Raw genomic sequence first — 27,613 nt, 5'->3', positions numbered from 1 at the left:
CCCCCCCCCCCTTTATACCTAGCAGGAACAGCAGCGTTTCCGGTGCCACCGGCTACACAATTTAACACACTTCTTCCAGAGGTTGGCGTACAGTTTAGTCTCAGTGTCATTTTTGTAGTGCTGTTAGATTCCTGGATGAAAGAAACTGCTACATTGGGTGTTTTTTCCTCCCTGGGATCTGATTAATTTAACACCATAACACTGGGTCAAAGCACCCCATTTGCAGGGGGTCAGGCTTGGTCAGGTTAACTCATTATTGTGCATCTATTTTAACTAATGTTTCCCAGTGAGAAATGGCAATCCTGTCAGCCCTGTGGCGCACAATCCGGTTGTAAGTTATACAATATGCTTAGATTTGATTTTAATCAGCGGCATCAAGTATGAGCGTGTGTTTGTGACCGTCTTTGAGAGGTGGAGGAATTGATAAGAAGGGAGAGGAGAGGGGAGGGGAGGGGGTGCCAAGTGTTATTGGCTGCAGGTTGATTCAATTTGGAGGCGGATGTCGAGTATCAACCAACTCACCCACACGCACACACACACACAGACACACACTCTTCCACACAGAGATAATCTAGATTTGGCAACCACCAAAATGACTTTATGGAAACTCATTAATTGCCATGGTAACCTATGGAAACCAGATTGATCGAAACGAGCGATCAGAAAATAGAGACAGCCAAACACCCACATTTAGATTTAAACATTGACAGCTTTCCCATCGCAGGAGGGAGGAGGGGTGAGAGATTAGAGGTGATATGGGGAAGGGGGTGCATACAGTGATCCCTCACCCACACATCTGTTTTATCTCCTGCTGTTTCACGAGCATGTCAGTCACACTCTGTGGGCTATTAAAAAGAATATCTGAATGGTTTGTGTTTTCATCAGGGAGAACTGGCGTGAGTCGGTGGTGCGGATGCTGTGGATGTGACGGAAAGGGGGATGTTTATTGGAAGACCTGTGCCCCCTCTCCCTCTCTCTCTCTCTCTCTCTTAAATCCTTCTAAGTCCAGCATCCACAGGGAAGAGGGGGAGGGAGAGGAAAAGAGGGAGGAACACAATTGAAACTGTTTGTTGTTTTTGCAACCACATGTTGCTGTGCTTGATTGCAGCGTCTCCTCCGCCAACCTTTCCCTCGCTCTGTGCGCTGTGCATCCAACTAACAATGTGGCCGCTGCATCTGTAGCTTCTACCACCTGTGGCAGCACTCCCGCTCCCTCTACGCCACAGAACGAGAGAAGGAAAAAGGGGTGAACTGAGAGAGGTTGGAGAAGAGGAGGATATCTTTTATGATAAGTGGACTTGTGACAAGGAGAGATCCTCGCTGCAAACCCAGCTGACACAAATGAAAGGTAAGATTATGAGGCAGATATTGTGATCATATCAGATGCACTGTAATTGCTGCGGCGTTGCCCTTTGATGATGCATATTTTATCCATCTCTGTCACATATTTGAAATGAAGAAAAGGTTGACTAGGTAGATCATTAAAACTACCGGTGATGCATGTTGATTTACGCCGCAAACAGATTTCCAGACACGGTTTTCCAACAGGTGTTTGGCACAGCTGCATCTGCTCTCTTTTTTTCAACACTAATGAGTGCAGAGGTGTGTGGCATTGCTGATAGGAAATATGGAGTTGATGGTTTTGCTGGTGTTTTAGCAAACCCCCAGAGAGAGGCTTGTTGATTCATGTGACGGGAGAGAGGCATCCTGGGACTGCCACTTTTGACACTAATTACTAAAAGCTGAAAGACCGTAGAGTGAATGACATCTTGGAGGGAAACACTGTCAAATGTACTTTTATAAAGCGTGACACTAAGTTATGTAGAATTCAATGTGGTGGATCTTTAATTTCACATAATTAATGTTTTCTGTATCTCTAAAATGAATTTGTCATCTCATCATTGCCAGCATTGGGTGAGTTTGCAGCTCAGCAGTGCTTTCATTTTTCTTTTTATCAAGTCTTTCTTTTTTCACCTGTATCAGTAGATTGTTGCCGTAGAGGGACAAAGGCTCAATTTGCTCATGACTGGACACATGATGGCACTGTTGAAGCGAACACCAAATAGTAATTACATCTTTATGACCTTTTCCTCACCGTAGCTCGCCATTTGGTGTCTGAATCCCTGGGTCGACCATTAAAGAGCCTGATTGATTTTTTTTTTTAATGATTTGGACAGGCTTCTTCTGCAGCCAAGGAGAGTGAAGTGGAGTTTGGTTTGTTGAGACGAGTTTGAATTTTTTAAGTGCTATTGATTTTTTTTGATTTTTTTTATGAGGTGAAACAAAAAACAAGAACAGATTGACAGGTGTTTAATTGCAATCAGTCATGGTATCAAAAATAAATGCTCACTTCATTTGCAGATGTTAATGGTCAGTCTGCAGGCAAGCAATCAAGCAGGCAGAGCTGTCTCTATGGAAATTGCTTTCGTCATAACACTTCCTATCAAGCCTGTGCTGGGGATCTGGTCGTGCAGCAGACACAGATCCTTGACAGCACATAACCAAAATTGCTTATAAAGGAGAGGGCATTAACAATAAAGCGCAGCACATAGACAAATAGAATTATACTTGTATAATTAGCAGCTGTGCTGTCTATGAGATTTATCAGGTTTCTCCTTTTACTGTTTTCCTCCTGCTACATTGTGTTGTGATGATGAGACAGCTTTAAGTTGCTCTGACTTTTACCTACCAGCTTCACCCAAAAACCTTCTTGATTGTACCTCGGCTCTTATCATGAAAGATGATTGAGGTTGGGATGTCAATAAAGCCAACTTGACTGATTTGATGTCCAAGGCTGCTTTCATCTGTACTTCTGGGTTCAGTAATAAAAGGCTGGCTTGTGTTTGAAATCATTGCTAGGTAACTAAAAGGAAAGAAAATAAACTAAGGTTTCTGCTGTTGTAAGTGTCATTTTTTTTGGTGGGAAATTGCATAAATTAGCACATAATACATTTTCTTACAGATAATTGTTAAATCATTTTTTTTAATAAGAAATCTTCCAGTTCTAAGGGTTCATTTTTTCTGTTAATATTGTACATTTAAAATGTCTAACTCAAACAAACAATTAGCATTTGCTAATTCTATGTTGCTGCAATTAAACTTGAACTGAAAAAAAAATGAGAATGTGAAAAGATGGTTTGGTATTACCCATTTACCTTTTTAAAATGAAACTGCTCTTTCTGCTCGTCAAAGATTTCATTAACTAAGGGATTTTTTTTGTCATATTTTGGTCACAAACCAGAATCCTAAAACCATCACCATGCCTGGACTCATTAACAAGGAGAACCGGAGCGCCCTGCCCCTCAGCGTCTCTGACATCACTTCCTGTGTCAGGGGTTACACTCTGGCCATGTCAGCCTCTATGACTTATGAAAACATTGAGGATCATGCAATCGAGGGTGAGTGTGTGCGCCACAGGAGATTAATTTGTTTACATCAGCTATGTGGATGCCAGTTTACTTTCAACTAGCGTCTGCTCTGAAACACACTGTTGTGATATTCAGTCCGACAGACTGAATATGTTTAGTCTAATTGCATATTTGCTGACTCTGGTTCATGCCCTTATTTCTGTGTTTTCTCTCCTCTTCCTCGTCAGGGATGTTCATTTATCCACTGGAGGAAAATTCCATCGTTGTGGGGTTCGAGTCAATGATATCCAGTCAGATTATAACTCTGCAAATCAAAGACAAGGCAAAAATTGACGACTGTTATTTGGATTGCTGCAACACATCTAATGGAGCCCTTCAGAGTGGCAGTGGTAAGGTTAAAGCTCCTCTAATCAATGATGTTACAGTGTTTCTTTTATTAGCTAGAGCTACATATCCATTGGGCATTTGCGAAGGCCAATCCAAAGTATCGAAAGGTACAAATTACTAGGCTGTAGACTGTGTGAGAGAACTAAACAGAAAACAATGAAGTCACAGAGAATAAGAGTTCCCAATCATCTCTTTGGATTTTTCAGTTTATTGTTGTTAGTTCTGTCCTACCACCTACTGTGTTAATTCTCTGTCAGATCTCAGTCAGGGGTTTCAATGCTTAAACTCAGATAAACCCGACCTGTTCAGCAACAATTGGGCATGGAAATATTGAGATATAATGTTGCCTAACTTTTGACACCTAATGAATGGCAAAGTTGGTTTGTGTCTGCCAGATATTAATGGGTAACATTTACTCCAAATGCGTGCGTTTCAAGCTTGTTGTGCTGCCCCCAAGCGTCCAAAAATAACTCTGATGTACTTTAAAGAGGCTTTCCACTGATTTCTTGTCCCCTCATAAGAATTCTGTCTAATGTGTTGTGTAATCTAATATGTGTGTCATTATCTCGTTGGCTGCAAAAGAAATCTGCCCACAGGTACAAATAAAGTAAGCTGAACCTATATGTGCTAAATGCTGCATGTGTCATCAGTTTGACATAATTATAGGTTTAGGTTAGGTTTACACACGGGCAAGGTAGTTCAGCATAATCCATGTTCGAAAAAATGACATTAAGATACAGTACTTAACGTAAAAAAGGAAGAAGAGAAACCCTTGAAAATCAGAGGATGACTAATGCAAGTCCAAGGTTGTACTTAAGATGCAGCTGACTCAATTTCAGAGCTCCCTGTTACAGACACAGGAGAGGAATCCCCTTGAAAGTTGTAGGAGACTGGCTTAAATGTTTGTCTGGTGTTCCAGCCCACATAGTGATGGATGAGGATTTGGAGAGGACAGTGTTAGTGGTTAACCTTGGGATCATCCCACCCATGGAGACAGTCCATGTGCTGGTTAGCACCTCCTCTGAGCTCTCCACGCTGCCCAATGGAGGCATCAAGGTCTCCTCCCCACCAGTGTGTACACCTCGAGTGCAGAGGACCATCAATGAGGAGCAGGGACTTTCTCCAAACTTCTCAAGAACGTAAGAAAAAGAAAGATTCCCTGACACAACTAAAGGCCTGCTCATAGTTTTGTTATTGTTGTGTATTTTTTAAGCCACAGGATTTTTGGTGCAAAAGCCCCGTTTTTTGTTTTTTTAAAGCTTCATTTTATGTAAATAAGCTGTGTTTCCTTCAGGCGTGACAGGCACACCTGTGCTTCAAGTCCTCACGATCAAACTCCCAACACCCCTCAGCTGTGGCTAGCTTCACTGCTGGAGGAGGAGACCATCAACTCCATGGACTACGAGTTTAACTTCCAGCTGGAGATACGAGCTCCCTATCTTCTCGCAGGTCAGAAACCTAACCGAAAATAGTCACGTTTGATGGACATATCATTGAGGACAAATCAACTTGTCAAGTTGAAATTGCATCCATAAGGTTTCAAGACGTCATACCTTTATAGTCTATATATATCATTCTATTGTTTGTATAATGGTTTAAGAGGCCTGGTCACTTGAGCTATCTTGATTATAAGCATTGTATACCAGCGCTCCCTGAAAGCTCTCAGCTGCACTCAGAACTTGTACTTGTGATGAATCCTGCAGTGAAGTGCACACTCTTGTGTGTGTATTCTGCTGTGTCACAATAGCTGAATGCTCTTTAACACTTGAGAAAAGGCAACACTAACATAACTTGGAAAAAAAATAGAAATTTGCTCCTTTTGTTCATGCTGTGAGTAAGAAGATAGATAAACAGAAACGGAGGGGAAACGTCTAAGCTGGCTCTTTCCAAAAGCACCGGTGCTTCTAAGGCTCTACTCTTTATATCTTACCTCTTCAATCAGGCAATGAGAAGCAGTCTGAAATACACTTATTGGCAAGTAAGTCCAATACAAGTGGGCAAATGTTTATGAATTACATGAAAACAGCCACAAAAGTTGATTTGAATGTACAGTAAATCCAGCCTCTAATTAGGCAAATGGCTAATCACAGATGTGGACTTTGGGGTGTTCAATTAGATTTCAAGGGGGGCCCAGTTTCAGAAGAAAGAAATCACTTCCCTGGCAAAGAATCAATATCCCATGTGTCACGAGGAAGCGTTGGACCTGCTTCCAGGCAGATTTGTTGCCTTTGAACAGAGACAGGCTGGCTGTTTTCCTTGTTTCCGGCCATTATGCTAAGCTAATAGCTCCCTGTCTATAACCTTATTTATCAAACCAACACGAGCGTCAGTCAGACTTTATATCCAACTCTCACCTAGAAAGAGGGAGAGCATCAAATTCTCATGGAAGTGCAGTTAATATGAAAATACAGCCAATTGACCAATATATTCAGAAAGGCATTGATAGCTAGTAATTATTTTATGTTCTCAGAGATATGATATGATATCAGGGGGCGGCTGTGGCTCAGTGGTTGAGTCTGTTGTCTCTTAAACAGAAAGTTGGGGTTTTGATCCCCCAGCGTCTGCAGCCTTGGGCACGACACAAATGTTTTCCCGCTGCTTCGTTGGCAGTCTATGAATTTGTTAAAACTGAGAGACCAATGCCATCAGTGTATGAATGGGAATGAGTGTAAAAGCAGCTTTGACTTGAAAAGCCAAGTCCACTTACCATATCAGTGGGATATGCTGCTTTGTGATTACGGTTATTACTGCAGGTGGGCTATTTCTTCTGCTGGTTTAATAACAGGTTGATGTGTTGTGTAGGTGTCGAGAGTCCGTCTCATGCTATCCGAGCCGATGCTGACCCTCTGGCCCGCTCTGCCACCAGCGTCGTGATCACTCTAGCTGACAAGTACACTTACGACTGTCCTGTGGATATCCTCATCTACCCGAGTGGTGAGTCCACACAGCCTCCAAACACGCTCACATCTCAGCCCTGCAATTATTCTCTCCTCTTCTCTCAAGTACAATATTTTGAAATTGTTTATTTCAGCGCTGTCAAGGCTTCTTTTACAAGGTTTGTGTGTGTTCGGCTCTATAAAGAAATCAGTTGTGAGGTGATTCACTGCCTCGCTTTTTGTGCGGGAGTGTCTCATCAGGAAAAAAAAAAAAACCCTCTTATTATTTTATGACATACCAGCAGACTCAGACTTCTTTGTGTGGGTGTGCATTGTCAGGGCTTTTTTTTTTTTGTCTCCCTGTACTCTCTGCCTATCTCTCACTGCCTTCTTGACCTACAGTATGTGTGGGCCAGTTGTCTCCCAGAGGCAGGAGTGAGCGTGGCCCTCGCTGATCCTCTTATGAAGGTTTCCTTAACAAACAGAGCAGCTGCCAGCGCTCGGCAATTTAATTCCGCTCAGACCGGTGCTCCTGTTTCAATCACGATATGGATGCTCAGCTTGATAGAGAGAGATGAGGGAAACTGAGCAGCATAACAGACATTTATTCAATTATTATTCAGCTCACTTGGATATCTTGGAACATTTTAAGAACTTAATGTAATACTTTTTTTCATTGCCACGTCAAATGATGAACGATATCGATGAAATCGACAAAGGGGAATAAAGCAACAAGTTGTTCTAATGTATGCATGCTTGATTCATATATCATTAATATTCATAAGACATCTTTGCCGTTCTTTTCCCTGCAGAATCTAACAACAATAATTACCCATAACATCATGAATCCATCAGAGAGCGCTGACCTCTGCCATGGCCAGTCCTCTATGATACGTGAATCTGCAATTTCAATCAGTATAGTTGAGTGGATATCACATACTAAACATATATTTGTGGAAACCATAAAACACGTTATTATCATGTCTGTATTTGACTGCTTGGATGGAAACGAAATGATGAAAGATAGCTTGTAATGGAAGGAAGTAGTTCCAAAAAGCAGAAAGCTCAAATAAATGAAATATTAGGGATAAGTTTCACTTTGATTAAGAAACTTAGTCTCCAATTTGGATTATTTTGCTCGTCTGTAATGCAAACATTTTATTGGTTGCTTCCTTAAGGATGCCATAACATACTGATCCAAGTTTGTTTTAAAAATGTGACTTAATTTAATGACCATGCCGCTGATAAAAATAAAATTAAAAAAAAGGTGAAAAACAAACGAAGGTTCTTAATCATTAAACATATCTTGGATTTAATAGATTAGCCCCCGTATCCATTTAGCGGTTTTTCCGGGAAGAAAAGCGCGGGGAGGGTTAGCATGAAGCGTTTGTTTGCTAAGAATAAAATCGCTGCACGTCCGTCCTGTCTCCATGACAACAGTCTTTTGATAACAGCCACTGTAAGATCGACACTGCTCCTTCACTTTCTACTGCACGTTTTGTATTTGAGATTGTTGTTTTTTGTTTTGTTTTTTTTACCCGAGCAGACACAGAGAATAGTGGATCTGGGAACAAGATATAATCTGTAGGAGGCTAAAATAGCACTCAGGATTTTTTATTTCCAGTTTTTACTAAAAGCTCATGTGAGGAGGAACGTGTGTTGATTTTGGCGCCCCCTTGTGGACTAATGTCAACTTTGATCTCTTTGCTGGTTTTGGCCTGTACATGATTAAGTAGTGGTGTTTTCTTCTCATCTCATCCAGTTTATTTACACTCATTGTCAATATTTGCTGTGAAAATGTTATTTTTTTTGGCAACCTGTCAGTAATTCTATCGAAGATCTCGCCTTAAGCCGCAGTTTCAGGCATTAAGAATGACTGCATCTAAATAATCTTTGTATTTACTGAAGGTTTGTTTATCTTAAAAACTTTGATTTAGTTTGTTTCACAACAAGTTAAAACTGGAGTCCTCACAGGAGCTTTAAATCACACGTAAAAATATTTTGCTTCAAATGATATTGCCTGGAGCGAGCAAGTAAGATAGTCAGAACCCGTTTATTTAAACTTAAGGAAGAAGAGATATCTAAAGAATATTTAAATGCCTTTTAAGACTCAGTTATGATCTAATTAAAAAAAACTGCTTAAATCATCACGGTGATCTTGAGTAAATTATTTTTTTCTTCTCATGAATATCAGAATAAATCTCCTTCACACATTTCCACTTCCTCCTAGGCGCTCTTCTGCTACCCTGTGTCATTGTCCATCAGTTTTATTGTGCCTCTGTAATAGTTCTGTCTGTGTCCTTTCAAACTGTGCCCCCGCAGAACCTCATCTGCCTCATGTGCTCATTGAGAACGGAGACATGACGCAGGAGGATTACGACGAGTTCCTTCATGGCCGAAGCGATTTTATCAAGGCCACCAAGAAGGACTCCAGCAACGAGAGGAAAGTGAGTGTGTGACATTATTACCTTGGACCTGATGGCGGCAATGAACGCTACATTGCAATATCATAAACAACGCCCTGCAACAGAGACCATTCTTGTATTAAAGAACAACTTCAATGGAATCCAGTATGTGCTTTCACACACTACTGGAACAGCGTCAACAAATACTGAAAATGGTATTCTAAGCAAAGGTGTTTTTGGAGTTCATTGCACGAATCTTATACGCTTTTGATTGAGTCCAAACTATGACATGAGGGTGGTTGTACATTTTACTTAAGAGTAAAAATCAGAGAGAAAGCAGAATCAATCATCCTATTGATGTTAGGCTCTTTGAAATCTTTTTCCTTGACTTCAGATATGGATATCTTCATTTGGCAGAATAGATGTTTTTTATAATTCAGACTGACATGTAACGCATATCTCTCTTTTTTTCTATTAAAAGTTGAAGAGCCCCTATCATCTTAGAGATGTGTCCTTTCACATCTCCTATATGATTAGGTTGTGAAGTGACCGCCAGACCTAAACAGGGGAAAGAGAGAGAGAGAGAGAGAGAGAGAGGCAAAGCACTTAGCCATAAAAATGTGTTTCTATGGAAACACTCCAAATGCTCGCCTCAGTCTGCCTGGAATTTCCTGCACATCTAGAATAATTGATGTGCTCTCTTTATCGACCTGATTACCTGCCTATTTTTTTTGGGCTCCCTCTTTCCTTCGTCGAGTGTTAAAATGAAGCTTCCTCAAATTCAGAAAGAGAAGAGTGATCTTAAAGAGCCACGTTATTTTCTGCTTTTGATTTTCAGTCCTCCGCTCTTTTTCCACAGGTGGAGATCATTCACAGGCGCCTCCATAAAGACATCCTCCACAACCCTGTGGTCATGTTAAACTTCTGTCCCGACCTCAAGTCCATCAGCGCAGACCTGACGAAGGTTCACGGCGAGTTCATCTTCCTCATTGACCGCAGCGGCAGCATGAGCGGCGTGAACATCAACCGCGTGAAGGTATTGGAAAGTCCGCGTGATGATCCCTGTTGTGTTTTTCCTCATTGCCGAAACCAACGCACGTGATGGCACGTGCTGATTTACATTTAAATTGCCATACGGCTCACATGATGAGGAGTTAAGAGGTGGCTTCTTTTTTTAAAAAAAATGTTTTTGCAGATTACACAGATTTTCAGAGAGAAAGAGAGAGAGTGGTGATTGACATGTGGGAAAGGAGCTACAGGTCAGAGTTGAATCCATGGCCGATGTGGTATGTGTGCAAAATAACCACTAGGCCATCTGTACCTATGTAAGACCTGTTTGAATGTCATTTGGCTGCTTTTGCATCGACCTTGCCTCGTGATGAGTGGCTGACCAGTGTTGATTTGTGACTCAGATTCAGGCTTTTAGCGGATGTGTCTGATAGTAAAGAGTCTGGGCTTACAGCCAGGGCAGTGATGTAATCACTATTTCTTTCCGACACTGATCCGGCTGGAAATCTTTGTCATATTCTTTTTGAAATAAGACTTAAAAACTCGAATTCTTGCTACGTTAATGTACCCAAGGTGCCATTTTCACAATAGATGGCTTGCTCTTTCTGCTCTTCAGCTAAGTGAAGGTTGAGATAAGTGGTTTCCCTGTGAGAAACTGCAGCCGGAGAAGCAGTGAAGGATGAAAGGACACGGCATGAAGCCTCTCTCCACTCTGTGAGGCGATGGCAGCCTCTGTGCCTCCAACCAAACAGACATCAGCAGACGTAGACGTCGCTGTGCCGCCGTGGAGACGATCAAAAAGTTTAACAGAACATTAAGCACCTAATGAGCAGAAGAGGTTTTGTCTTTTATTTTCACTGTCAATGTCCTGTTCTTATATGGTGGACCTGGACTTAACCTGCCCCCCCCCCCCCGCCCCCTCTCTCTCTCTCTCTCGCTCACCCTGTTAGGATGCGATGGTGGTGGTTCTGAAGAGTCTGGTGCCTGGCTGTCTTTTTAACATCATCGGCTTCGGCTCAACTTTCAAATCACTTTTCACAAGCAGCCAAAACTATGAGGAGGTAAAGTGTTTTGTTTACGTCACCTGCTCGCTGTCATTGGTTGGGGGGAAACACATTCACTCCCTGCCCAAAAATATCCCGAGTCAAGGAGAAAAAGCATTGCTGCCTGATGTATAATCTAACTTGATGCAGAATGAATGGTCATGTTCAGCTTTTGCTTTTATCAACTAAAGAATTTATTATTGTGAAGATCCCTTTATGCTGTCCTCTACAGTAGCTGTTGGATGACTATCAAGGGTTAAACGTTTACGAAGACATCAACCTCAACTTAATCTGACTGTGATCGCTCTGCAGCCGGATCTGCTGAACTCCTTTACTTTACTGACTCTCAACACAAACTAACACTCGGCAATTCCTTCCTCCTCACTCTACAGCAGTGGATTTGCAGAATTAAAAATAGCTGTACAGTAAGTCAAGACACTGACGTTTATTTTCATTTCTCAGGAAGCCCTGGCGCTGGCTTGTGAGTACGTCAGGAAGATCCGAGCTGACATGGGGGGCACCAACATCCTGGCTCCGCTCAACTGGATCCTGAGGCAGCCGATGTTCAGCGGACACCCACGCCTCCTCTTCCTGCTCACTGACGGGGCCGTCAGCAACACGGGCAAAGTTATCGAGCTGGTTCGCAGCCATGCACGCCACATCAGGCAAGGACTAAAGATAACCGAATGACTGTGATAGCTCGATCAGGGACATTGTTGGAGATACAAGTAGAAGTGTCCAAAAATAAACTCATCAAGGTGTCTTGATAGCAAAAAAAAATGCTAAATTTAACTGCAGCTGTTGATAGATTTAACCAGTATGGGCATAATCATGTAGTGGAGGGAGCTGCTCTGTTATGCATTAGCTGTCAGTGGCATCTGTTTCAGTAACAACACAGAAGCTGCTGTGTCAAAACAAACAAGATATACCTCCTTTTTTTGTTTATTTCCATTATGCAAATAGTAAAGGTATCACTCAGGGATAAACTCACGCCCGGGGATTATCTCGGGCTTAGACTAAACACCTGACGGTGGAGCTGTAATCCTCTCAAAATGAAATCTGGGTACATGCATTGAATGTTGTCTGATTGTCAGACATCATATATATATATACAGTATATATCACAACTGAGAACGTGTCAGGAGGGGAACATATGTACAGCCTTGATTTAAGATAAAAAAAACATTGTTTCAAAGCTACATCTAAAACTGTTCCCTGTTGGAAGCAAACATCAGCTGTCAGCTGAGAGCGAGCGCCAGTTGTACAATAGATCTGCTGTACGCAGAGAAATTCACTTTATTCTGCAGCTTGTGTTTAAGTCTCACACTGAGAATCCCTCTCCTGAGTCTCTCTGGAAATAATTGACTTTTATGTTCCTCCCCTCTTTTAGTGGATGACTGGCCTCAGATGATTGTGTTAGGTATACAGAGTTTGGCCAATTCATCGACACTTCCTGGGTCATTATCACACTCTGCTTACAAATCAGCGCAGCCAGTCAGGAGCCAGACCAAACAACGATTAATCTCCGTGTCGAAAATCCATGTTTTTAACTTTGTAGAAGGTGACATTTCCATTTTAATTTGTGCTCTTTGATCTCAATAAAAATGCAAAGGGATGAAAGCTGGTGAAATGAAATTAGCCAGTTCCTCCCTTGATGAGAAACGGAAATAAAAATGGGGATTTAAAGCATCAGCAAACCCCTCGAGAGAACCCACGTCTTAAATCACCATCATATCCTGTTTGGCTCTTCATCCCCCCCCCCCAGACCTGTTTGAATAATGAGATTGTTTTTGGTTACATATATCTCCAGAGTGTCTTTTTAAATCTCTTTAAGATGGGAACACATCCAGACAAGCCACCTGTTATCATGCACAATATATCTCTGGATCTGTCCGTGGAGACGCAGTGTCTGATGTGTTTGTGCAGATGTTTCACGTTCGGCATAGGACTGAACGCTTGCAGGCGGCTGGTGCAGGGACTGGCGACCGTTTCCAAAGGAACAGCAGAGTTCCTGGCTGAGGGAGAGAGGCTGCAGCCTAAGGTATTTCAAGCTTTATGTATCACTCCTAACCAATGCCAGCCACTGTAGGGCCATCATGCTGTAGTATCTACTTCTCATAGGAACATAGATTAAATTAATCTAAATATACTTACATTTACTTTTATATCTTGAAATTTGCCACATTGAAATGTCAAGAACGCTGCTAGCAGCCTGTTGCACCAAAGCCCAGATAGATCGATTTGAAATTCAAGGGTTGCACATCTTGTTTCAAGTTATGGATGACCACATGCACTCTGCACAGTGTTGCCATGTGTTTCAGTTTCTTAAGCTTTTTTCGTTACTCCACAGATGATAAAGTCCTTGAAGAAAACCATGTCTCCAGTTCTCAGTGACATATCAATCGAGTGGCTCTTTCCTGAAACCAAAGAGGTGCTGCTGTCCCCCGTGGGCAACACTTTCCTGTTTCCAGGGGACAGTCTTATCGGCTACGGCGTTGTTTGTGACACCACACGCTACCATGCTAACCCCAAATCTGTAAGTTGAAAACATGTGCTGAAAAGAAAGAAAGGGACTTTATGTAATTTGGTGTCATGAACATTTCAGAAAACAAACAGGTGTTGTTTAAATCTCTAACCTTTAAAATGGTGTCCTTGTGAAATGAAAAAGCCCGAGGCTGAGTACAAAGAAGCTTTTTTAATTAAACCTCCTGAACTGGTCTTTATTGAAGCACTTGTCTCGGATGTGACACCTACTTAAAATCTCAACAGGATAAGCGGAGGCGATACAGCATGATGCGCTCCATTGAGTCGGCCAGCTCTGTGTTTTACCACTCTCAAGACGAGGAGCCAGCGAAGACCGGTGTGGACAGCCAGGGGTTCTACAGAGAGTCTCCCTCTGGTCCCCTTTTTGACTCCTTCCAGGACTCTGTGACAGACAGCAGCCCTGCCGCCACAGAGCAAGACACAGGTGGTAAGAACCGGCCCCCGAAGTCATCCAGTTTCTGAACATTCGTCTTTAATTTTAAAGGTTCTTTCTTTTTAAAAGTGCGAACATGTTTCGAGGAAACTGCAGATAAGCCAATGGTTATTAGCTTAATAAGGACATGGTGTGTTACTGGCCATTTCACTGATGCAGTCAGATAAACATTGATAAGGGCTTCAGTAGGAAACTGCCTTGACCATTTTTAACACAGATACAACAAAGACTTAGAGCCGGACTGTATTCCAGTTTCTGCGTCCCGTCAGGAAATCAGCTGGTCGATCACTTTAGTCCAGACTAAAACATAAACATAAAGGATCAGAAATGATGTTCCCTTCAAAGTAATACTTATCACTGATTTGACTGTGTCTACCTTTGAAAAAAAACATCAGGGTTTGATTGCAAGACATCTCCAAGAAGACGTGCGTACAGCACCAACCAGATCATGGACTACAACCCGGCGAAGAAGGCCTTCACTCCCAGTGATCCCAGCTCCGTGGTGCCAAAGAACCCACTGAGGAGAGCCAAAGTCCAGGAGCTGATCGGGCAGATGAGCTCTGAGCACGAGGCGCAGTGGAGGAACGACTTCCAGGTATGTGGTGACACGTTTGAACAGCGACATTCACAGGATGGCTTCTCCTCCTGGTTCAGTTTATAAATGGATCATATGTTATCTCTGACTCAGTGTGTGTTTCACTCGTAGGTCCTAACTTTAATCTGGTCCTCACTGAATAAACAAGAGTATAATATAAAGAAAGGGAGGCTAATATGTTTTTTTTTATTATGATACAGTTGCTTAAATATTGAATCAATTGCAAAAACATTTGTATTCAGACAGTGCTGACAAATTAAACATGAATCTGACCCGTGTGCGGACTGGAGGATAATGAAGTACAAACTAATGTGCTCCTCACGTTAATGAAGGGCAATATTTATGAATGGTAATGAGTTTGCACATATTGCTCAGGGACCATGTGAGCATGACTAAACAGAGCTCACTGGGCTGTGAAGAATTTATATCTTCACTTTGTACATTTACCAGCAGACCCATTAAAGTCACGCCTTGATTAAATTCTGTCCAATAATTACGAGTAAAATGAATTACTCTGTTTGTTAGTTTCTGGAGGCCATATAAGTTCTGAGTAGTGTTAATGAAGTGGTATGCAGCAAAAGATAACTAAAGATAAGAAAAATGTGTGTGTCTCAGTGTCAAATAGTTTATTTTGGCTATTGAGTTGGGCATTTTAACATTCAGCTGTATTTGGATTGACTTGGACTGTGTGTGAAATGACTTCCTGTGAACACCAGTGTAATCCTTATTAAAGAAACTTTTTTTTTCCCATGCAGCCACAGCTGGCCAGCCTGTGTGCTACATCCTCCAGCGGGCGTTCGGCCAGCTGTCACAGGACGCTCCCTCCACTGGAGGCCGACTCAGAGCCTCATTTCCACCCACAGCCTCAGGACAACCCCCAGTCCAGGGACGTCAGCGTGCCGCCTACAGCGAGAAGCACCGCCGGGGAAGATGGATCCAGATCATCCAGTGACAGCCCATCTGTCGGCAGCAGCGGAGACACGGGTGAGGCCACAAAAACAACAGTTCTGCTTAACAAGAAAGTGACAAGTCTATTCAGTGAGCTGAGATAGCCATGATTTAAGTTGGAGGGAATGTATGTCATTTTTGTGAATATATCTGCAGATGTGTTGTTTGTAGATTGTAAACAAAATTTCTAAAACCTTAGGAACCTTTAAGAGTTTCCTAGTAAAGGTCTTTGCAGAAGATTACTCGTATATTATCACTGTTTCTACTAATAAATCTCTGAGTTAAGGAACATCTGAACAATATTTGACCTTAGCAATAGAACTGGAAGTAGGAGGAAACCGCTAATCTGCCTCTTTCTGGTGTACATCTACCTGGACTGCATACAACATTAGTTTAGTTTAACATTATTTAGTGTTGCAGTTCATAATAAATGATGAGTAATAAGTTGGCTGGCCTTTTTACAACAAAACGTTGGCACAAATCTCATGAGCTATCTGACATTTTAAACATCTCAAGTTAAATGACCTCTTAGCCTTAGCTTTACACTGAGCAGACGGATGTACAAGAGGTCTTACCACTTGAAGGATGCAGCAGGAAGACCAGATTTGAGGCTGAGATGTCATAAGATAGGTCCCTATGTTACATGCTTCTGTACTAGCTACTTTGTATTGTAATATTGAGCTAGGCTAACTGTCCCCCCCATCTCCAGTCATCATGTTACTCCAGCTGTCTCCTAGTCAGAGCTTTAAATTAACAGCAGATACATGACAGTGGCATCAACCGCCTTATCCAATACTGACAAGAACAGAAAAGGGGAATAATTGCCAGAATGTCAAACATCGCTCAATCATAATCTCAGATAACGGAGATAACTGCTTACTAAAATCACATTACAATAACTTAAGCAGTTGAACTTAAAGTGATTTAATTCCAGCCGAGACGAATGTAAATGGGCTCAGTTTGAAGAGAAAAATGTCTTCGAAAGTGATTTGAAAACACATCCGTCACAGATCTTAGATGATCGAAGAAGGAGGTGACACATGGGGAGAAATAAATGCAGGAAAGATTTTTTTTCACGTCTGAGAACAAAACTGAAACTAAATGAGGCAACACATAAGAAACAGAAGAGGAAGCATTTCAGAAAAGGTCCATTCAAACAGCGGGAACAAAGAGAGCTTTGAACACCCAAATAGATTCAACACCAAAATCTCTTCTTGCTGTTGTCGATCCATTTTTTTTTTTAATGTTAGGCACTTTGTGAATGTTTTTTCTTTTCAGTGAATATGAATAAAAAAGGAAAATGTTCATCCAGGAAATAAAAGTTCTCTTCTGTCTGTCATATTTCAGATGGTTATGGACATCAGTTATGTCAGGCAGAAACCCCACAGGAAACCCACAAGTCAGACCTGGGCTCAGCCAACCAGCACAAAGGTTACTGCAAGGCCGTGGTGTCCGGACTGCTGTGTGGGAAACCAGCAAAGTGGGAGGTCGCCTTTGATATCGAGCCCTTCCTAAACGGCCGGGAACGTGAGGAAAAAGTTCACGAGGAGCTTTGGAACGAGACCTTCCACCATCTGGCTGGACGCTCCATCATACAGGACTTTGAGCATATGGCGGACAAGGAGTGTGAGATCGAGCACGGTGAGATCTGCAGCAGGGATTTAAAGGAAGATTTAGGGACATATATTCTGAGAGCAGGAGAAGGCCTTCAGCTGACATTTTCAATTTGCCACCTTTCTTCATTGTCTCCCTATAAAACATTTCAAACTGAGTTGCAGTTTTATAGGTTATAGCTTTCATGATGAGTTTGTAGCTGGTTCTGAAAACTGATTTCTTTATGAGCTGCAGAATTAAAACAAGACAATAAAATGGAAATTTTTGTTTAATTGTTTTTATTATCATATGTACAGCACTTTGGAGACATTTTTATTGTTTAAATGTGCTATACAAATAAAGTGGATTGGATTGAATAACAGCTAACTAAAAACACATTTGCACAAAAGAAACTTGTGTGACATTTTAGCTGCTCGTCCTCTACTTTGTAAAGTAGTCTGCAAAGTCTACGTTAACTTTGTTACCAGATTCACTCATTGGTTTCTGAAGAAGTGTTTTGAAGGTTGTAGCAGGCAAAGAGTTGAAGATGAGGCGGGCCTTAAGCCGTCTGGCAAAAAGCAGCATTACACCCATCAGTCAAATCAACTATGCCTCTAATAATGCAAATATATGCATCTTCACCTGAATTTAATCAGAACAGATGAGTTAATAAGAATTCAGAGTTTGGCCCATGTCCCATCTGTTAACATTGAGACGGCAGGGTTTAAAACCTGTACTGCAGCAGACCAGTCGGGGAAGCGCTTCAAGTTTTGGCTTCACTTTCAGGTAGCTGTTGTGGTGTCCTTTTTTTTTACCATCAGTAATTAGAAATGATATCTATGGCAGAATTAGCTTTAGCTTAATTATGTGATGCATTATAATGTCTTGCCATTATTGAGATGTAATTTGGTTGTTTTATTTCACAGGCTCTGGCAGGAAGTACCAGCTGTACGCCATTCACACCAGCAAGTCCTGCAATATTTTGAGCAAATACACGGCGCTTATTCCGATCGACCTGGACACGAATGAGTATTTGCAGACATGCATTGAGTACATAAATCCCAGTAAGTCTAAAGAATTGTTGAGCTCCTTCGAGCACCCGTTGTTTCCTCCGCATGTGTAAACAAAACGGTGTCACCATGCATTACTTGGATTTAAGCAGACGTGTTCTCTGTCACTTTTCTATGCTACAAAATGCCACAGTATGTCTCTAAAATCTGAGAAGGAACATTTTAATAATATGGTTGTTTGCTTTCTTGCAAAATTAGTTGAGAAGATTGATACCAATCCCATCTTCCTCTTGTTTAATTGTATTCTACAACAGGTGTGAGTTACAGTGGACCTAGCTTAGCATTAAGGCTAAAAAATTTGATTTGATTTGATTGGTTGATTGTCAAGACAAACGTTTGACCAGAAGGAAATTATTCTCTAGATAGATAGATAGATAGATAGATAGATAGATAGATAGATAGATAGATAGATAGATAGATAGATAGATAGATACTTTATTGATCCCGAGGGAAATTCAAGCTCTAGCTCTTTTGTGTCTTTTATGTAGACTTCACAAAGAGTAACAAAATACTGTGTAGACTTTTTGACATTGAAAGTAATCTTTAGCTGTTCTCTCTATGAGCACATCTATATATAAAAACTTTGTGTTGTCACTTTGAGGTTGCTAGGAGACCACTGCAATAAGTAAATAAAGGCTACTGCTTGAGCAAAAAAAAGAAATCCTCAAAATAGAAGAGAGGTTCATCAATTCGTCAACTTTCAGTGGATTAGTTTAATATATCATTAAAACTGACTTTTCATGTTTTAGCCTTTTTCTTCTCTTCACACGGCTGTCTTTGCAAACGCAGGTTTAGTCTAAACCAGCATGGATCCAACAGTATGTCACAAAAACACGTTCATATTGTGCAGACAGGGCACCAGACAGCAAAACCGTTCTTATCTCTGCCTCCTGAAAACAGGATTTGATTTTGTTTTTCAGGCGAGTGTCTGAAGAGGGGCTCACACTCCAGCTCTCGCTCGGGGAGCAGGAAGAACAGAGGATACTCCATCGGACTGGGTCGCTCTCAGTCTGGCGGCATGTCTGAGGAAATTGAGGATGCCCTGCTGCCCAACAGTAGGCATTTAATATACATAGCTTTTATCAATCCCAACTTTAATATCTCGATCAACAAATGCAGCTGAAAGAAAGACCCCAGAGAGAACTTTTTTGTCTTTAATAGAAGCATCTTCTTAGAGGAGATGGTGATGTATGTGTTGATATTTGTTCAAATCCGACTTTTTTGAAATAGAAAGGTTGCATCGTAGCTTTTCAAAACACTGTGAGATTCTGAGAGTGAGCACTCGGACGGATGAGAGCTGCTCTACAATTAAAATCTTTCAAATTAAGAAAAAAACGGGCACGACATTTTGAATTGGTTTTCAGGGGTGGCATGACAACCAGGGTTATAACAGGGTTATACAGTGATGAACACATGAAGTGTTCCCTTTGATGCTGTTTTTTAGGTTTTGAAAAAAGGGAAGGATTTTGCGAAAAACAAACTTGCTTGCTTCCTATTAATTTTTACAGAATTATGTGTTATTGTTACACACAAAAACAACATGATAAATTCCTGTTTTTTTGGCAGACGGAGAGGATGTTGCCTCTCCATGCAGCACCCCGCCCTCATCCAGCTGGGAGAGAGGCAGCTTAGATTGTAAGTCAATGCAACGCATGAAACTGTCAGTAATTTTGCTTTTATTTGTCCATTTTCAAACACACAAGACCTTTGTCGTACACTCTATTCGTTTTTTTCTCACTTTTGTCTTTTTCAAGTGTGGAGATGAAAAGTAGATAATTAACATTTTAGTCCCTCTTCTCAAGCTTGATGGCAGAAGTTGACAGTTTTATGGCTTGCTGTCTGGACCTCAGAATTAAAAGATATGACGAGCTGTCACTGAAGGCACACATGCACTCACCCATGAGAAAAGTTGTATCATGTGCAGAGGAAATATTGCTCCTGGGGTAGATGACCTCTGCGCCTTTAGTTCGTCTCAGTGGGTGTATTTTACCTCTTCATGGTGTGAGACTCATGCAGAGAAGTAAATAGAAATGTGTCAGAAAATGCCACTGCTTTCTTCTCTCTCTCTCTCCCTCCTTCTCTTGTGTAACTCTGCGTCTCTCTCTGCATGTCTGTCTCGAAGTCTCTCAAAGGAGCCCGTCTGTGTCCTCTGACCAATCACAGAAAACAGTGGAGAGCCTTTTTTCTGCCAGGTGGGTGTTTGGAGACTGTCTGGCTCTGTAAATGGGCTCTAGCTGTGGTATACTGTTGTATTAGCAAACATGAGGACTTTACTCCTTAATGAAAAGTTGATCTGCTGCTCTAAAGGAGGATGCTATTTAAATGGCCTTTATCTTTATTAAATTACCTTCGCCAATTGTTGTCTTAAAAGGGTCTGCTGTCTTGAAGTCACCATGTCAGTGCAGTACAGAACTTTATCATAAGCACTCACAGCCAGCGACATTGCAACTGATTTTCCTTTTTAAAACAAGACCTTCAGCCTTTACAGAGACTCAATGAGGCTGTTCTTAGAACAGGACGCCACGGAGAAACACAGCATTAAAAGAAAGGAAGAAAAATACAATTATGTATGGGCATAATAGCACATACCGTATGTCATCTCTTTCACAGTGCGGCCCTCAGACTTTCATTTGTTAAGAGTTACATCAATAACGCTGAGAGAGGGGCGTTCAAACTTTGCCTCCTTTCTCAGCTTTTCTCCACAACAAGAAAAATGTCTGTTTTCTCGCTTTGCAAGTCACACGTTGATCGTGTGACAAACTGCGCTAGGAAAGGTATATATTTCAAGCTAACGAATATTTTGGCTGCTTAAGCTGTTTTGAAATCAACCTGCTGTTTTTTTTAAAGTCACCTTCAAAAAGAGCTAAATGCAAGCTAACTACATGCTTAAGGACTCCTGAAAATATCTAGATAAGTAGTGGATGAGGCAACACAGTCTGCTATACGATGCTATAATTAACATCACTCCCCCCCTACCATTGGCTCGAGGTGAATCCTCAGGAGAATATCCTGCTGTGTTCTCTCACCAGTTCCTCCTCAACGCCCTCCGAGGGTCAATAACAACGGTCAAGAAAAGCATGAATAACAACAGTGACAATAACTAATATTATACTGAGTGTGTTTTTTTTTTTTACAAAACAGTTCCAAATAAGTGTATACAATCTTGTTTGTTTGTCCTTACAGACTCTGACAAACAAACGTCTCATTATTGAAAATCTTTTCCTTTTTGTTAAAAACAGCTTCTAGATTTTATTAAAATGTGTTTCTGTGTCCATGCTCGTCTCTCCTTTCTGGAGCAGTCAATTCATAATTGCGTATATTGATCGAATTTTGTGACCATCAGTTGTACACAATTCTTCACAATGGACTGTGGGATGTAATGAGTGAACTATATAGGGTTTGCCAATCTTCACTATGTGTATTCACTATATATAGTGCACTATATAGTGAATACTGTACAGAGCGATTTTGTTAATTTCTAAAATCCACTTAGCCAAATTGATGTCTGTGTTAAAAATAAAATCTCACTGGAAGATTTGAGGGCTGTGAAGGAGTTAATGGAATATAAGCACTAGGTGGTTCATGTTAGCATATTGACAAACGTACATTGAACATTGGACAAGATGGAAAAAAAAAACATTCTTGAGAACACAATCTCCTTTCAATAGGTCTTCTTAATGATTCATGTGGCATGGAGGAAATTATGAAAGGAACATAAGACCCTGCAAACACAGACACACTCCCATGTTAGTGCAGCGAGTTTGTATGCTAATGGCAATAAAAATATTGTATACACTGATGAAAATGTCACTAGTTCTGTAAGTTGTTGTACATAAACTGGGGATGAAAAGAATACGGACCTTTAAAGTTCATACTCTCAAATCCTGTGAGGGATTTCTTTTTCATCTAATGCCATGCCAATCTGTCACCCAGTTGTCGGGGCAACGCACAAAATCTGAGTTTTTCAAACTCTTGAGGGGAATCAACCTTCAACCTCTGTGCAGAGTCGCTGTTTGTCAACAAGGCATGTCAAGGCAACTGCTTCCTACTGGTCACAAACTTAAACCGAAGCAGTGGCTCAAAATGTGCACATCTCACAATGACTGTAGGAAACCTCCCTAAGGGGGCCCCACCTGACAGCACTCCCTCTCGTTGCCATGCTAAGCGTTGCATGCCTTAATGTTGTGATAGCCAAAGTGTGTCAATAAAAGTAAACAAAGAAAAATCGCAAAAAAGGAGTTAGCATCAGGACACTAGCAGATAAAATGGTGATGGACGTTTGTTGGAGGGACCCTCCGACACTTCCTCTGGAGACCCTGTTGTGACATTTTATTCAGTATTCACTTAGATATTTCAGTCTCAACCCAAAAAAACATTTCCCAGAGCGAGTGCTGAAAGCTAGAAGTTGCTTCTGTTGTGTGAATTGTTGGATGTGCCAGGATTAGGAAGAGATTGTTTTCCCTCTTCCTGTAGAAGCAGCGGTGGGTGTTTGCTTCACATGTAATCCGTCTGATTTTCCCTCCGCTCTGTAAGGTTGGCCCTCAGCAGGACTCGTCTCCTGACTCGGGCTGCCAAAGGATTCATGTGTCGATCTCACAGCAAGTCCGGCGATTCAATCGGAGAGAGTGACAACGAGAACAAAGACTACATTCCTCTGGTGGGTAGCAGACATTGACTGTGGGTGCTCTGGGAGACCTCATGTTTTTTGATGGACACTGATTTCAGCTGACTGAAGATTTGTCTGAAGAAAGAGCGAAGTGTTACAGCATGTTGAGTCTGTAAGAATCGGTTAAGAAATCAGCAAAGTTCAAAGCTGTTACGAATAGTGCAGAAGAATACAGCATGCATGCAGTCTACATCCTTTTCTTTCTTTCTTCTTTCTTTCTTTCTTGCTGTTTTTACAACCTTTTTTTCGTCTAACACGCCTTACACATTATCTGTCTTTCTTTGTCTTGTATTTTCTTTTTTCTTTCGTTGCGAATTGCAACACAACAAAGCACAGGAACTAGTTTCAAGAGGGTTTATTGTCTGAAAGGAAGTAGAAGTATGGCTGGTAGTCTGGCAGGAGAGGTTTGTTGCAGGCAGGTGAGCAGAAGATCTGGCTAACTGGAGATGAAAGACCAGGGTTCATAAACGCTGCAGATTTAATTGTGGATGGGAAAACAGGTGTGCAGCAAGGAGGAGGAGGACCAGGTAACGTGGAGGCAGGATGAAGAGTGATGAGCCACGTCTGCTGCCACACAGACAAACACAGACAGACACAAGAAGGATGGGGAAGCAGGGAGCGCTGAGGTTGCTGCCAAGGCAGTATCATCTTTCATTCTTTCCCGAGTTCGTCTGTCTGACTGTCGGCCTGAAAACAGGCTTGCGTATGTCTGTGTATGTATGCTTTAATACTAAAAAATACAGTTGATTCTCAATATGTTTCTTATTATTAACTGACAGTTGAAAGAGCTAAATATTGCAGCTATATCCAAAACACAGTGTCAGTTTGAGGGGCATAGACTGCCGTTTTAAGATCCCTTTTTTAAGCACTGTGTATTCATCCTTGTGATGAATAGCATCGATTCAAAAAGCCTGTAATAATTCAAACCATTGCTTTTAGAGGGCATAAAGCAGTGTAGTGGTTTCTGTATGACTATCAAGGCTACACTCTGGCAACCACCAAGACTTCAAAGGAGACTCTGATGACATTGTGCACATCACATAGTTCATACATTATTCATCACAATCGCCAACAATTTTTACCAACAAAAATAGAGGTATCTGTCATGACACAATGTGCGCCTGTTTGTTGATTGGACTCAACAAAGAAAAGAAAAAGTACTTTTTATGTCATGAACCAACGAATGTGCAGTGTTGAAGAATTACAAGTTTTAGAAGCAAAGAAGAAGTCAACTTAGAAGCATAAAAATAAAGCTGCCTTTTTTCGGCATTTTCATTGTGTGAACATTAAAACATTTGGTATCATAGGTGTTCCTAATTCATGACGATAAGGAAAAAACTTTAATACTTTCTTAACTGCTCCTAATTTGCATGATTCCTACTACGTTTTAAATCTGCCAACTTAAAGGGCAAGAGGGAGGATTCCTGTTCCCAACAGTGCAGCTACAGACATCTGACCCGTTTCACGGCGCTATAATTGGGCTTTATTTAAAACCGTGTTCATCAAGTCTTAGAGTTGGTTGGAGCACTAGCTCATGTACAGAGCTGGCTGCATCAACCCCAGGTTTGACTCCGACATATGGTGCATCCCAATCTCTCCTCACAATTTTTCCTGTTTGTTAATCTATCAGGCCATATTTTTTTGAATAAATAAAAACGTCATGTCTGTCTGTGAACGGTTTCCCCTTGCACAGGTGTTGTTGCAGTTGGCTTGTGGTGCGTTTCCCCTGGACACCGCTCTGTGTGATGCCATCAATGTCCCCATGGACAAGCTGAAGTGGACGTCACCTTTCAACAGCCACCGCACCAGCCTGGGCCACTTGTCTCACTCCAGCAGTCGCCGCACTGAGAGCTGCGATGGCGAACACAGATCCCCGTGTGAGCCAGAATCCAACCATCAGTCTGCAGAGTACACCGCGGGCATCCAGAGCCCGTCTCACCTGTCCAGGAGCAGCTGGATGAACGCTGCTTCTTCCTTATTAGGCAGTCCGTCCACCACTGCAGAGCCCCAGCTGTCTCCGCTCTCCCAGGGGGACAGTGGACGCAGCTCAGGGTCTGGGGGATTGGAGGCTGCATCACCCAGCAGCAGCCCAAAGAGCATGCAGGATCCAGAGAGCATGGTTTGGGCAACAGCGGTGGCGCTTGCCTGTTTGGAGCACAGTTCTGCTAGTTATTTCATTGAGTGGGAAATGGTGGCTGCCAAGGCTAGCATGTGGTTAAATGCACAAGAAATCCCAGAAGGTAAAGACTTAGCCTCCATTAAGTCTGCTGCCAACCAATTCTTCATCATCCTCAGACACTGGGATGAAAACCTGCAGCTGAACATGCTCTGTTACAACCCAAACAGTGTCTGAGGCCTGCTAGTCCAAGACTGAAAATACCGACCAGTGAAAGAACTCAATTCAACATAATACTATGCTAACCGAGGCTGTACTGTTCTCTGTTCAGCAGTTTTGGATTTTGCCGCTGCAGTGGTGAAAAATGTGTGTTTTTGTTCTGTTTGTGTGCTGATCCTCCAAACATATCACAGGCTCTTCTGAGGCATTATGTGCAAGCTATTACCTCGCCGGTGCCATATACTGTAGCTGGATCCGTGTTAGCAAAGGATCAAAACTGAGTTATGCCACAGATTTTGAGTGTCATGAAGAAGAATGTCAGTGTAAAATGAGTAGCATGCTTGATCACTAACGTTTAACACAAGAGAACATGTCTTATTGCCATCATATTGATGTTATGGGGAGAATTCTATAAACTATTGTGAGAGAAACCGTGTTGACACATACTGTTTAAATATCATTCTGAATTTTCCGACTGAGTATAAATGTGTAAAAAAATGTCCCATGAAAGCTTCATGTTTACCTGCTCGTAGTACTGCCGATCCTCTGCCATGCCTGCTCCCATTACTGTGTTAGTCATATAGAAAAGACAAAAAAATATATGCAAGAAGCTAAGGAAAAATTACTTTAAAGATTTGAATTTTAAAAAAATATCTGGCTTTGATGTAAAAATACAACTGTGTGTGCCACTAGCATGTAATTTACTGCTTTATTTTTTAATATTTACAATGACATTTTTTGCCCTTATTGAGCTGCTGAAGAAAGTTCCATCATGTATTTGTTGTTTTTGATTCAGAAAATTTCAGAGGCAAAATTTGGTTTCAATCTCAAGTTCCAAATGAACTTGTTTTGGGTTAAATCTCATGTAAGTGGATATTTACGCCTCTCTAATCTGATCTAATCATACAAGTTGGTTATCATGTAGCTCATAGTTTAAAGAAAATGTTTCCAAAATTTAGATTTGCCCAGCTAACTAAAAGCTTAGCTAACAAAGCTAATGCAAACTAGCTAATAATGTGCCAAGCAGCAAACTGCTTGAGGTCAGGCACCTGAAGTCACACACACAATCATTTAGAAACAAAAAATAGGTCTGATTTACTCATGTCTCAATCGGCACACTGTACTTTTGGATTCTTTTAAAACTCACCCGTTTTGATTTTATGAAGGATAAGCGTTTTTCACGAAAACATGCTAGTGACCTGATTGACGGGCGGGCTAGGTGTAGCTGTTCTTATGCTAAAATTGATTCACAAAATCAAAGATAAAAAGGGTCTTGTACTCACAGCTTTACCTTAAGTGCCTAACCAAATTGTAAAGTTGTCAGACATTTAAATTGTGCGGATAAAGATTATTTCCTTTTTTTCTTTTTTGAACACCAGAGGTAAATGTTCTTTCTTGAAATTTGACAGAATCACTATGTGGCCTCTAAAAGCGTGTTTTATTATGGATTTTCTTATATTTTAGTCCATTGCAGTGTTGCTTTTCTCAGGTATTGATTTTTTTTTTTCACACTCAGGCTGAGTCTCATAGATCTATCTGCATGAACACAGGTGTTTATGTTGTGTGTTTAATGACTGAAATGTCACATTGGAGCTTGTAGCGCAGTACAGTATTTTGCTCTCTGAAATGAGAGTACAGTAGATGTCATATAGTATATTTTTTGTGCTGTGATTGCAGTAGTATAAGTGCCGCTGTAATTGTACTTTTATATGTGCTAGTTCGATTGTATAGTACAGTATCTCTCCACTTGCTGTGTGTGCCTTTAAAAAATGATTGTTGACTGTTTGACGCAGTTGAAAACATCTGTAGTGTCTTTATAACTGTTGATGATATGATCTGCTCTGCAGATGCATGTAATAAAATAAATCAACCAAAGCTATAAGGACCTTTCTATTGTGTAACAACTAAAGACAAGGGAAACCTCATGGATCAATAATTGGACCCCTTTCATTGCTGCAGTTATTTGCTAACATGTTTTCTTTCTTCTCACTGCTGCTGTGATAATGACATACCTTTCTTTTCCCAAAAAATAATCCCACTTTCTCAGATAAAAAGTCAGGTTTAAATCAATTCTGACAGTGACTGATGGAGCGCCATCTTATCTGATCTCTATAGGTTTTTTGAGCAAAGAAAATTACTGCAATTGTTCTTTGAAATGGGTTAAAGACATGGATTATCACATTCAGGGAAAGTAAGCTGTTTAAGAAGTGCTTACAGACGGGTGAATGGAGAGCCAGAGATAAAGTAAGGTTGCAGCTCATCGAGTGAAGGTCTCTCGCTCTGTGGAAACATAAACTAAGAAATGATAGGCAGCCACTCGACTCCTTTTACAGGCATGGCTG

General features: G+C 41.3%; 1 protein-coding gene across 1 annotated transcript in view; it reads left to right on the top strand.

Annotated features, from left to right (window-relative positions):
• The window catches only part of vwa5b1 (von Willebrand factor A domain containing 5B1), a 29,025-nt gene extending 1,885 nt beyond the window's left edge, over window positions 1-27,140 (top strand). Inside the window, exons 2-23 of the mRNA XM_079358708.1 lie at window positions 1,109-1,348; window positions 3,242-3,398; window positions 3,596-3,757; window positions 4,675-4,894; window positions 5,050-5,204; window positions 6,558-6,689; window positions 8,954-9,078; window positions 9,896-10,072; window positions 10,995-11,105; window positions 11,550-11,752; window positions 13,014-13,128; window positions 13,438-13,623; window positions 13,857-14,058; window positions 14,460-14,659; window positions 15,415-15,643; window positions 16,955-17,248; window positions 18,127-18,264; window positions 19,191-19,325; window positions 19,837-19,905; window positions 20,393-20,462; window positions 22,804-22,927; window positions 24,630-27,140. Coding sequence (XP_079214834.1) covers window positions 3,260-3,398; window positions 3,596-3,757; window positions 4,675-4,894; window positions 5,050-5,204; window positions 6,558-6,689; window positions 8,954-9,078; window positions 9,896-10,072; window positions 10,995-11,105; window positions 11,550-11,752; window positions 13,014-13,128; window positions 13,438-13,623; window positions 13,857-14,058; window positions 14,460-14,659; window positions 15,415-15,643; window positions 16,955-17,248; window positions 18,127-18,264; window positions 19,191-19,325; window positions 19,837-19,905; window positions 20,393-20,462; window positions 22,804-22,927; window positions 24,630-25,289 — 3,846 coding nt within the window. The 5' untranslated portion in view covers window positions 1,109-1,348; window positions 3,242-3,259 and the 3' untranslated portion in view covers window positions 25,290-27,140. The remainder of the gene's footprint in view (window positions 1-1,108; window positions 1,349-3,241; window positions 3,399-3,595; window positions 3,758-4,674; window positions 4,895-5,049; window positions 5,205-6,557; window positions 6,690-8,953; window positions 9,079-9,895; window positions 10,073-10,994; window positions 11,106-11,549; window positions 11,753-13,013; window positions 13,129-13,437; window positions 13,624-13,856; window positions 14,059-14,459; window positions 14,660-15,414; window positions 15,644-16,954; window positions 17,249-18,126; window positions 18,265-19,190; window positions 19,326-19,836; window positions 19,906-20,392; window positions 20,463-22,803; window positions 22,928-24,629) is intronic.
• Window positions 27,141-27,613: the final 473 nt, after the last annotated feature.

This window comes from Symphodus melops (assembly GCF_947650265.1).
Source record: "Symphodus melops genome assembly, chromosome: 13".
NCBI classification, from domain to species: Eukaryota; Metazoa; Chordata; class Actinopteri; order Labriformes; family Labridae; genus Symphodus; species Symphodus melops.
The sequence above is the reverse complement of the archived record's forward strand: the minus strand, read 5'-3'. Positions and strand labels throughout refer to the sequence as shown.